At 42.9% G+C, this 12,161-nt stretch overlaps 1 protein-coding gene across 3 annotated transcripts in view; it reads left to right on the top strand.

Moving 5' to 3' along the window:
• The window catches only part of DRD3 (dopamine receptor D3), a 46,228-nt gene that overhangs the window by 33,253 nt on the left and 814 nt on the right, over positions 1–12,161 (top strand). Inside the window, exons 4-6 of one of the 3 annotated variants that reach the window (XM_014592984.1) lie at positions 4,323–4,519; positions 10,089–10,224; positions 10,324–10,371. In XM_014592984.1, coding sequence (XP_014448470.1) covers positions 4,323–4,519; positions 10,089–10,224; positions 10,324–10,371 — 381 coding nt within the window. Of the gene's footprint in view, positions 1–4,322; positions 4,520–6,117; positions 6,196–10,025; positions 10,372–12,161 lie in introns of all 3 variants that reach the window. The other 2 variants (XM_027765656.1, XM_014592983.1) reach the window with 2 other exon arrangements.

The raw sequence follows: 12,161 nt of genomic DNA, 5'->3' as shown, positions 1-12,161 counted from the left end.
CAAATTAAAATGAATGAATGAATAAATAAAATTAAATAAATAATTTGTTAAAAAAAAAAAAAAGACAAGGACCAGCAGATGATGTAATGGTTACATCCCTGGACTCCCACATATTCGACCACGGCTCAAGTCCCAGATCCGACAACTTAAAACTCACACCAGGCCTCTGTGTGTGCATGCCTAAAATCCCGAGAGGAGAGTGGAGGAGAAGGGATTGCAGTGTGACCATCACCCCTAGGGAGGTGACTTCTTGCTTTCTCTCTGCCTCTCTCTGTCTCTCAAGCAAGCACAAGTGCACTATAGTAAAAATCTCTCTTAAAAACAAACAAACAAACCAACAGACAAACAGAAAACACAAGACAAAGAACAGCTGTGCTTCAGTCTCCTCCAACTTGGAGTTGCTGCTATTCTCTGAGGATAGGGCTATCTAAAGCAAGGTCGTGGGCGACAGAGTTCCAAGGCTGGGGGCCTCACTGGCCAGTGTTGTCCTAGTTCTCAGCAAGGGCCCAGCATTCAGACAAATGTCACATCATCAACAGGCCCAGTGACAGTGGGGCATGGTGTGTGGGTGCTAAAGGAAACCTACAGGCCCCTGAATGTCTAGCCCAATCCTTTCATTTCACAGATAAGAAAAATGGCTAATATTTAAATTTCTGTTAAATCAGGTAGCTATTGTGTTATTTAAAAAATTCTAGAATGAATAAGCATTAGCTTGTGACAGGGGCTTAAGAAACCTTCAAGGGAAGAAAAACTTAAAAGAAAAAAAAAAACCTATCAGTTGACCTGATTTTTCTTTGAAAAAAAGGAAATGGAAGAGCGCTATTTATTTGATTTGAGCAATAGAACACTTTACTTGGCTTTCAGAACACTGGGTCCAGGGAGAGCTTTGTTACTCAGAGAGTTAAAAGAATAATAGAAGCACAAAGTAGAAAGAATAATAGGCCTATCCTAAAATCAGGTTCATCAGTGTCTCCTGTCTTGGGAATCAAGTTGAAGTCAAATCCTTCAATGAGTTGGAAGTTCATGAATCTTTCAAATCAACCTGCTTTTGACCTTGCTGTTTATATCACTGTGGGGCTCAGTCTCCAAGGCTAGCCCATGGAAGTTGAGATTAGTTGGGGTAAACATTTCCAGTCTCAGAAAATGAGGAGTAACCCTCCCCTAGCCTGACCTTGCCCATTATCCTCCAGCTAATAAGTGTTTCAGTGGTTGTGCACAATGGTCAAAGGTTTCAGAATTGCTCCTGGGTGGTGCCTCGTTCTGCTCTGCCGACAGGACACACCTGCTCAATGCCGGGACAGGGCCTTTACTCATTGTCACTCACCCCTAGTTTCACACTGCCTGCTATGCCTTCACAGATGTAGTAGCACAAGGAATTCTGGGAAGAGCTGCATAGTTGGATCTGAGAGAAGGCAGCAACTTACTAAGATGGGGAGGAAGAAAGGGGTGACAATGCAAATTCAGTGATTGTGTTGAGGGACTTTGTTGGTCAGTGACCCTGGAAAAAACTCTGTGCCCTCTCTTCTCTCTCCTTTTCCTTTTTTTTAACTAATTATTTTTAGGAATTATCTATTTTGATTTTGTTTATTCATTCATTTTATTTTAATTTGATGAGAGAAAGAGAGATGGGGAAAGTGAGAAAGCAAGCCACCAGGTCCAAGATTCAAACCATGGTCAGCCATGTTTGAGTGTCCAGTGCCTTAACCACCATGCCATCTGCTGATCTCTCTCCTTTTCGTTCATATACACTTTCTGTATTTCTTTCATACTGACACATGATAAACCACTTATGAAGTATGGTGAGATACATACATACGTGTACGGAGGTCTTCCTCCTACCCCAGATTGCTAGTTTCCTCATCCCTTCACAGAAACAAACTCTAATATTCTTGAAAGATATTGCTCAAAACAAAATGCATGTGTGTGATCATGTGTGTGCATACACACATGTGCACACGTGATCTATACTATACTCACTTCTCAAATGAGGTGTTTTTATTAGGTTTAGTTTCACTTCTATAAGTGAAAGAGACAGAGAAGGAGAGAGACAGAGAGGCAGAGATACAGGCATCCCCAGCAGAGGCCCCATGCCATCATCCCTCTCCAGCTTCAGCTAGCCCTGGACCACGGGCATGTGCACTCGGTATGTCCAAGGATGTCTCTGGACAAAAGCCCGGAGCCTTCCCATGTGGGTCAGCCTTGCGGAGCATTGTGTTACTGCTACACCCACTATGCAGCCCCCTGACCTCAACTTTTAAAAAGTAGTCATTCAAATAAAGAATTTAGAGGTCAACTTCCCAGAATCCAGGCAGAGTAGAGAGTATATGTGGAAGAACAAATGAGACCTCCTCAGGCACACTAAGAATGGAAACAAGATGCATCGTGGGAAAGTGGTCCACCACCTTTCTGGCCCCTTATAGCCAAAATGTGCTGAGTTACTTCCCTTATAGGAGGCTTTTAAATCATGCTCAGATGTTGACAACAGAAGGGCTGGTTTCAGGAGAGAGGCTGATTACTGTCGATTTGGATCCAAAGAGATTTAGAAAGACCACCCGCTGCCATGCCCTCCCTTCTCCTTCTCCTATCACTCCATAATATCAGAAAGTGCCAATGAGTGACCACTGCCCAGAGCCTATGAACTATTTCTTAAGAATGATGACACTGTATTCGCCAAGATGAGATAAGTCTTGCCTGAATTATACGCTGTCCCCAAGAGAACCAGAGAACCTAGGAGCAGCTTATAAAGATTCTGGTGGCAGCATTGTCATTGCAATGCCTCACTGAGCACTGAGCTCTTCTTTTTATTTTAGTTCTTAGCTGCTGTTCCCTTCCTTCCCCCATGAATATTGTTCCCTGAAAGTCTCTCCAAATTTCTCTTCTAAATATTACCTTTCCACTTAAGTTTGAAGAGTTCACAAGAGGTACATCATAATAAATAAATAATAAAAATAATTGCCAATTATTATCATTAATTCTCACAGCCACTACAAAAGACAGGTAATGACACTGAGGCTTGAGATAGTTAAGAAATATGCTCAAGATCACAGCTAATAAGTGACAGATTGGGGTTCTCACACCCAGGGTTGTCTGGCTTCTACCTACCTTAGAAGATCAAAAAGCAAAGTAAGGGGGCCACGTGGCTGTTGCCCTCTCCCCACCAGCTCACAGCTGAGCTACATCTTCTAAACCAGATATTGGCGTGGAGAATCTCCAGCTCTTGGTGAAGATGGGCTGGGTGTGCTAATAGTTGCTGCTGACAGTGCTAGACAAGTCATGAGTGTGCCATGTCACAGTGCTAGAGGGAGGCAGAGCATCAAAATTACAGACAGAACATTGGCTTTAGAGTTGCACTAGCTAGATACACTCCTCTAGTGTATCTTTTAGGCTGTGCAAACTTGAGCCACTTAGGGAACCTCTCTGAGCTTTAATCTGCTCATCCATATGTAGACAGTAATGGCCTCTCATAATGTTGCCATAATGATAGTACAAATGTACAGAGCCCGTGACATATCACCTGCAAGATGTTAGTTTGCTTCCTTTTTTCCTTACAAGATGGGACAAGTTTCAGGTCCCATCCTGGATACTGGAGTAATCTCAACATCTATTCATTAAACAGGCAAAGGGGCGTCCTAAGGCAGAGTAGCAGGAACATTTCCATCCACAAAGCAAGAACAGGATCCCTCCGAATGTACATTCTCCACAGCAACAATGTCCTCGTCAGCCTTCTTCCCATTATACCCCTGACCAGTACCTAGGATTTCCTGAAAAATCGAATCCCTGTTGTGCATTGAGTCATCATCTTCCCTGCATCCCAGATTCAAAATGGAAGACTTGGCACTCTCAGCAAAAAAGCCTCTTCCTTTCATTACATTCCAACAATCCTTTAATGCCTCCACACCAGCAGGCCCTTTTGGGGGGACTGCAGCTCTCTAGGAGCCACTGCCCTATTGCTCTGTGACAGCCTCCCAGGCTGCGTCCCTCTAGGTGACACTTACCACATCATATGGAAGGGATCATCTGTTTGTCTAGACTCTGCTCCTCCAAGGGCAGACGTAGTATCTTATTCATCTTCACAGGCTCCGTGCAGAGCAATGTCTGGCACATAATCGTTGGTACATTTTCTTTTTAAATGAACTGTGAGCAACACAAAGATGAATTAGACATCCCACCCTTTAGGAGCTGACAACGTGAGTGTCGGCACCCTCCCCCACGCCATGTGCATGAGGAGGTGGAGGCACCATGTGTGATATGAGGCCGTGTTTTCTGCTCCCTCCTGGCTCGGATGCTTGGCAAACTGCTTTCTCCCCTTCTCTCGCCCACAGGGGACCCCAGTGTCTGTTCTATCTCCAATCCTGATTTTGTCATCTACTCTTCTGTGGTGTCCTTCTACCTGCCCTTTGGAGTGACTGTTCTGGTCTACGCCAGGATCTATGTGGTGCTGAGACAGAGAAGACGGAAACGGATCCTCACTCGACAGAACAGTCAGTGCCTCAGTGTCAGGCCTGGCTTCCCCCAGCAAGTAAGCACCCTGCCGAGGACAGAGGGAAAAAAATATCCAACCCCTGGCCTCCAGCCTGGTCCAGCAGGGCATGATTTTGCCTGTACAGACAGATTGGAGACACAGATCTGATGCTTCTTTTCTTTTTTAAAAAATTATTTTATTTAACTTTATTTATTTATATATTCATTTTAACTTGACCAGAGAGGGACACAGTGAGAAAAAGAGAAATGAAAGTGAGAAAGCAAGCTGCCAGGACTAGGACTCGAACTACAGTCGGCCATGTGGGAGTCCAGCACCCTTCACCACCCACCACCTGCCGCCCCCCCCACCAATGATTACTTTCTAATCTGCCACTATTGGTTCTGTTTGAAAGTAGGAAATCCAATCCCAAGAGTGCATTGATGGGCTTCTCTAGAGCTCACTTTTACTTGGCAAGATGACCAGAGTATTTCTGGGATTGTTCTGCTTCTCTTCAAAGTATTTCATTTCCCCCAAATGGCTAGCAACTGGGGTGTCCCACAGGGTTTGAGCATTGAGTGTGGCAGCTGTAGGGTACACTGCTGATGGGTTCCAGAACTGGCTTATTCCAAGAATAGCTGGAATCAATGCCTTTTATGTATATCTATCTATCTATCTATCTACACCAAATCTGTTCTCATATCAAAGCCTTGACCAGCTGATGGAATGGGGTGCTGATGATGCATTATATTGGGTCATTTGTCAGAGGGCATGTGCACTTATGAGAGAGAGACAGGGACAGAGAGAAAGCACCCCCAATGAGGTGTGGTCACACTGCAATCTCTTCTCCTCCCTTCTCTATTCTCTTCCCTTCTCTATTCTGTTGTGATTTGGGGCACACACACATACACACCCAGCATGTTTCTCAAGCCTCCAGGGTTGGAATTTGAACTTCACTGTTGACCACGTGGGATCTGAATCCCTTAACCCACTAGGCCATGGAACTGGCCCAACATATTGGATCTTTCTAGGCTCTGAAAAGGAAGGTCATTGACTCAGTACTGACCTTCTAATTGCCTAGGCTTTAAATTCTGCCCACCCCAGTTCCTGGCACATAGGACTGTACCCACTGTACATTTTAAACCTAAATGAATGAATAATGATTACTTGCGATCTACCAGGGAAGGGACAGTCGGGACATTATGTAACTGTCTGCTTTCATGGAGCATAGAATCTAGAAGACAACTAAAGCACACCTTCACCCAAAGTTAATGAACAGCCCAAAACTGAATGGGACGTTTGCTAGACAATTAAGTTCTTAAATATGAAGAGCTGTGGAGGCTCTAAGAGAAAGACCAGTGTGCTAAGGAAAGGGCTTCATAAGAGTAAGAATTGAGTTTGATCTTGAAGACAGATGTAAGTCAGGCGTCTAGATTAACCTTTAACTACCTGAGTTAAGGTCGGATCTCAAAGTTGAAGGCCCGAAGCGTGGGTGGGCAGGACTATTGGTCCCTACGAAATAAGAGGTCAGGACTCAAGGATGAGGATATGAGCACTTTGTATGCACATCATTATCCTGCTACATGGCTACATACAACACGTCACAAGTATGAACAGCTTAACCCCCAGGTGATTGTTTCTCCTTCAATCTGCTATAGTCTTCCTGTCTGCGGCTGCACCCCATTCGGCAGTTTTCAATAAGGGCCAGATTTTCATCAGATGACACAGGAAAAATGGTGAGTAATATGTGTCTTTGGTTGTGAAAAAGAGTAAGAGATTTTCTCCCAAGATGCTTGCTTATCTTGATTCCACTCCCACCTCTAAGAGGAACCAATCCCCAGTTCCATAGATATGTCAATAATACAGGACAAGATCTGAGATTCTGCCTGATGTAAGCTTAAGGTTAAGATTTCGCAAACAGTATTAATACGGCTAATGACCTGAATCTCGATACCTGGAGCCCGTGACTCTTGGATGTGGTGTGAATATGCCATCCAGAGCAACAGCGGGGACAGGGTGTCCATGAAACACATGTGGGCAGAACCAAGAAAAGGAGAGAAAGAAGAGTGTCACTCTTCCATTTGCTGAATGTGGGGAAAACAAGACAAGACTACCTCATGGTCCCGCTGAGCCTGGTCCTTCAGTTCAAGCCAACCCTGCTTTTCCTGCCTGCAGAATGAAGGCTAGAGATGTCAAATATAAGACCAATCTTCCTTTCCCTGAATTCCACAATAGGAATAAAACTTCAAGAACCCATATTGATGAAGGTCTGAACTTTGTCGAATCTTTGTATAATTAGCCACTTATTTTTTTTTTTTTAGAGTGTGAGATTTTTGCTGTAGGGCATGTGCGCTCACCAGAGAGACAGAAAGTGGGGAATCCCCTGCCCCCCACCAGGAGAGGGCAATGGCCACACCACAATCCCTTCTCCTCCATTCTCCTCTTGGGATCCTGGATACACACACACGCACATGTGCCTTGCATGAGTTTTAAGCCACTGGGTCCAGAACTCAAACTGCAGTCAACTATGTGGAAGTCCAGCAATGTAACCATTACATAATTTGCTGGTCCCAATCAACCACTTTTTACACAGGCTATAAATGATGAATGATAGAAAAGTGACTTACAGTTGCCTATGGCAGGTAAGATCTGGGAAGGGTCAGAGACCAAAAGAGGGAAACTGATGACTACCAAGGAGAGACTGGAAAGACAAGCTACCCTACAACTTTTCAGTCAATTCCCTTCCTATGTAAGTTAATTAGCGTCAGCAATCAAAATCCCTCACTCCTCTCTCCTTAGTTCAGGGAATCACAGTCATTCAGATACACGGTGCTGACACGTTTTACACAGAAACACTGTTGAATGAGTGGATAAATGGGTGAATGCAAGGGATTCTCAAAGTGAGTTAGTGCTTTTAAAACTGTGCTTCATAGAGGTATTCTGGGAGAACATATTTGAAAATATTTGGGGTCTATTTTTGGTATTGTCAAGAGTGTGGAGAATTAGGCTCTGCCCTGCCACCCAGGAGTGGAGGACTCTGCCAGCCAGACCCAGAGGGATCTAGTGTTTCTTCATGTCCATCAGAGAGGTAGAGATCAGAATTTGTAGAAAGAGCTAAAAAATACTTTCACAAATATATAACCTTGGAAGAATCGCTTTCCTCTTGTAGGACTGAATTTCCACATTTTATAAAATGGAAACAAGGTATATACTAGATCAGTGTTCTCAAATCTGAGATTTCATAGGCACTCCCAAGAATTTGTCCCCAGTCTCCTAGTTCTAAAAATAATGTACTAGGAGTTAAACTTTGTCATCTTGAGACCGTCAACAGATGCCAGCTTAATCATAAACATAATCTTGGTTGTAAATGGTCATTCTGATAAAAAGAATATGCTTATATTAATTATTACAAAATCCCATCAAAATGAAGACCAAAAATATTTTCAAATATGTTCTCCCAGAATATCTCTGTGAAGCACAGTTTTTTTTTTTTTGTTTTTTTTTTTTGGAGAGGTTTTCGCTACAGGGCGCGTGCGCTCGCCAGACAGACAGAGAGAGACATAGAGACAGAAAGCGAGAAATCACCCCCCAGGGGGGATGGTCACGCCGCAATCCCTTCTCCTCCATTCTCCTCTCGGGATCTTGGGCACGCACGCACACGTGCCCGGCGTGAGATTTAAGCCCCCGGGTCCGAGACGCGAACCGCGGTCGACTACGTGGGAGTCCAGCGACATAGCCATTACGCTAACTGCTGGTTCCCAAGCACAGTTTTAAAAACACTAACTCACTCTGAAAATTTCTTACATTCGGGACCAGCAGTTAGTGTAATGGCTATGTCACTGGACTCCTACGTCATCAACCGTGGTTCGCGTCCCGGACCCGGTGGCTTAAAACTCACGCCAGGCACATGTGCATGTGTGCCCAAGATCCCGAGAGGAGAATGGAGGAGAAGGGATTGCGGCGTGGCCATGCCCCCTGGGAGGTGATTTCTCGCTTTCTGTCTCTCTGTCTCTCTCTGTCTGGCGAGTGCATGCACCCTATAGCAAAAACCTCTCCAAAAAAAAAAAAATCCCTTATATTCACCCATTTATCCACTCATTCAACAGTGTTTCTGTGTAAAACGTGTCAGCACCATGTATCTGAATGACTGTGATTCCCTGAACTAAGGAGAGAGGAGTGAGGGATTTTGGTTGCTGACGCAAATTAACTTACATAGAAAGGGAATTGACTGAAAAGTTGTTGGGTAACTCACAGCTTCAGTGAGAGGGCTGAGAACAGTTTCAGGAAGATGCTATTTATGCCTAAGGAATAATCTGATTAGTAGACCAAGGTCATGCGATTGAATGTCACCACTGCTAGATGAATTTGAAGTCTCCCTTTTTTGCTATTTTCAGTTTAAAGTCTCAAGTGTGAATCTTCAATTGGCTGTGCTCGGTTCATGTGCCAGAGCTCTTGCTGCTAGGGAGGCAGGGGGATGCGGAGTGAATATGGCTTTTGGGGAGTCCTGCCACCTATTCAAGAATGACTCAAGGGTCTGATTGTTCAAACATAGAAAGAAATTCAGATGTTGGGGACATTCTCCCCCAAATATCAGAGAAAAATCCACACGTCTTCAGTTTTCTACTCTCAGAGGGTATTCACCAAACCCATTTTTCCTAGTTTCTTTTCTGTGTTTCATATGAAGTTCAAAGATTTTAAATTAAGTCTCCCAGGGATTCACCTACTAAGTAGGAAAACTAAGATAAAAATCCTGGGTTTCTTCCTTTTTCTTTTTTTAAATTTCTATTATAGAAAAATTCAAAACTAAAAATGTAGAAAGACAAATATGATAAACCCTGAAGTTGCCATCAGCCAGCTTCAGCAACTATCAACCATGGCCAGTCTGATTTCATCCAGACGCCCACATACATTCACACACCCCCATTTCATTGCTATGAAGCAAATTCCAAATAACATATTATTTCAACTGAAATTGTTTCTGTTAGATCCTCCAAAGAATTCAGACTCTCATAAAACTCATAACTACAATGCCACATCACACTAAAACATGCTATCTAATAAACTTTTGATACCTGATATTTTTTGATGATGATTATAGTTCCCTAATGTCATTAAATATCCAATTAATGTCCAATTTCCCCAATTGTCTGATAAATTTTTTACAGTTGAGTTGTTTCAATCAAAAGTCAAATACAGTCATAACTCTGCAACTGGTAAATGTTGTTGTTGTTGTTGTTACAATTTATTATTGAAGAAACAGTCATTTGTCTTGTAGAGTTTCCCTCATTCCAAATTTTGCTGCTTACATCCCAGTGGTGTCACTTAACATGTCCTTCTGTATAGCCTGGTCATTCTTATTTTAAAAAGTCAGACTATAGTCCTATGCTACCTTCCTCAAGGGATTCTAGTGTTTATCAGATGTTCTATATGTGCTAGGTGTTTTGTAGTTGTAGAGTCAGAAGCAGATTTCATTTCCATGGATCCACTACACTCTCAGAGGCTCTCTCTGTAGGCTCCGCACAGTAATGGTTTCTTCTTCCTTCCTTGCACTCTTTTTCCCTTCAAGGAACATTCAGAAGATAAGCAATATCCCCAGAAATGTCAGGACCCGCTCTTGTCACATCTGCAGCCCCTTTCTACTGGCCGGACACACCTGGAGCTCAAGCGCTATTACAGCATCTGCCAGGATACTGCCTTCAGGCGACCAGGCTTCCAAGAAGGAGAAGGAGAGTTGAAAAGGGAGAAGAGGACTCGGAACTCCCTGAGCCCAAACATGGCACCCAAGCTTAGCTTAGAAGTTCGAAAACTCAGTAATGGCAGGTTGTCAACCTCCCTGAAGCTGGGGCCCCTGCAACCTCGGGCAGTGCCACTTCGGGAAAAGAAGGCAACCCATATGGTAGTCATTGTACTGGGTAAGTTTGGGTCAGCTGGGTTGGGTTTGGGTCATCTTAGGTTGAATTAGCTCAAGTTAGGTCATGAGGGTGGAGGAGCTAAAGTAGTAACATTTGATAAAATTGGAAATCTAATGATTGTAGTAGCTATTAAATATTTATATACAAATGCAAAGGATTTGTAGGGCCAGCCCTGTAGTCTCATAGTTAAGGGAGCCAGATCTCATATGGACGACTGTGGTTCAAAACTACCTAGGAAGCTGTAAAAACATGTGAGGCACCTGTGCGTGTACCCAAAGTCCTGATAGAATGTAGAAATGAAAGAGAAGAGATTGAGAAGTGCTTTCTTCCCACCTCTCTGTATCTCTCTCTCTCTGGTGAGCACACATGCTTTCTGGCATTTTTTTTTTGAAATCTATAAATATTAATTCTGGCAGAAATTCAAGAGAACTGGATTGAAATTTATGAAGCTGAACAAACCACCTAATTGAGCTATATTTTATTGTCTATCGTATGGAGTTACATAAGTCAAATAATAATACTATGATTCAATAAAAGTATCTGGCACATATTGAATATTTCATAAATGCTTACTTATTTTAAAATGCTAACTGAAAAATAGGGATGCAAAACACTACTGTCACATGATAGGGTAACATTTCGGTTATTTTAAATACAGGCCCCACCCCCCAAAAAAAAGACTGTAAAAAAATCACCAAGATGACAAAAGGGATTATCTTTGGGTGATGAGTGATTATCCAGAGAGACAGAAAGCAAGAAATCACCCCCCAGGTGGGATGGCCACTCTGCAATCTCTTCTCCTCCATTCTCCTCTTGGGATCTTGGGCATGCACGCACATGTGCCTGGCATGAGTTTAAGCCACCAGGTCCAGGACTCAAACCGTGGTCGACTACACGGGAGTCCAGCGACATAGCCATTACACCAACTGCTGGTCCCCCCACTTTTCTGTATTTACCAGGTTTTTCATAATATAAACAATCAAGCTAATTTTATAGTAGAGAAAAATTAAACTATTTAAATTTAAAAATGAAAACCTGATGCTATGAGTGCCATTTAAAGCTAGTCCTGTTTAGTGTCACTGACAAACACCAACTTCCTCAGGTATGAGCGACTTTACTAGAACTCAACTATCATCTCTTCATCAGAAGGAACTGTGTCAATCCCATTCTTGGGGTCTCCTACTCTTTCAATGCCTAGGATAATGTCTTGTATGGGAAGACATTAAATAAATGTCTGACTTGAACTGAGAAGAAAAGAGTAATAAAGAGCTACCTACAAATAAAATTGGAAAACAGGTTTAGTAACAAAGGCCTAAGGTGAATCTAAAATCTGAATAAGGGAAAAAAAGAAAAACTTGAAGTTAATTGTTCCTACTTCATTGTTGTAAAAAAGTAAGTGCAGAGGGCCAACAGCTGGCACTGTGGTTAAGGTGACTGGATCCCACATGGCCTGCTGCACAGTTTGAGTACCAGACCTGAAAAATATGCTGGGTGCCTGTGTGTCAGTGCCCAAATTCTTGAAAAAAAGGAGAAATGGAGGAGAAGGGATTGTGGCATGACTATCCTCCATGGGAGAATGCTTTCTCACATTCTCTCTCTCTCTCTATCTCTGTCTCTCTGGCAAGCACATGCACTATCCAGCAAAGTTAAAAAAATGTTTGTTTAAAGCAAGTGGGTATAGAGAATTTCAACCATAGTAGCTGGCATCAAATAGACAATAGTGAGTTATTTTCTTTTTTTTTCTTTTTTTTTTTTTTTTTTTGAGAGGTTTTTTTGCTATAGGGCGCGTG

Source organism: Tupaia chinensis, unplaced genomic scaffold (genome assembly GCF_000334495.1).
Source record: "Tupaia chinensis unplaced genomic scaffold, TupChi_1.0 Scaffold139218_1, whole genome shotgun sequence".
Lineage (NCBI taxonomy): Eukaryota > Metazoa > Chordata > Mammalia > Scandentia > Tupaiidae > Tupaia > Tupaia belangeri.
This window is presented reverse-complemented; position numbering and strand designations above follow the sequence as displayed.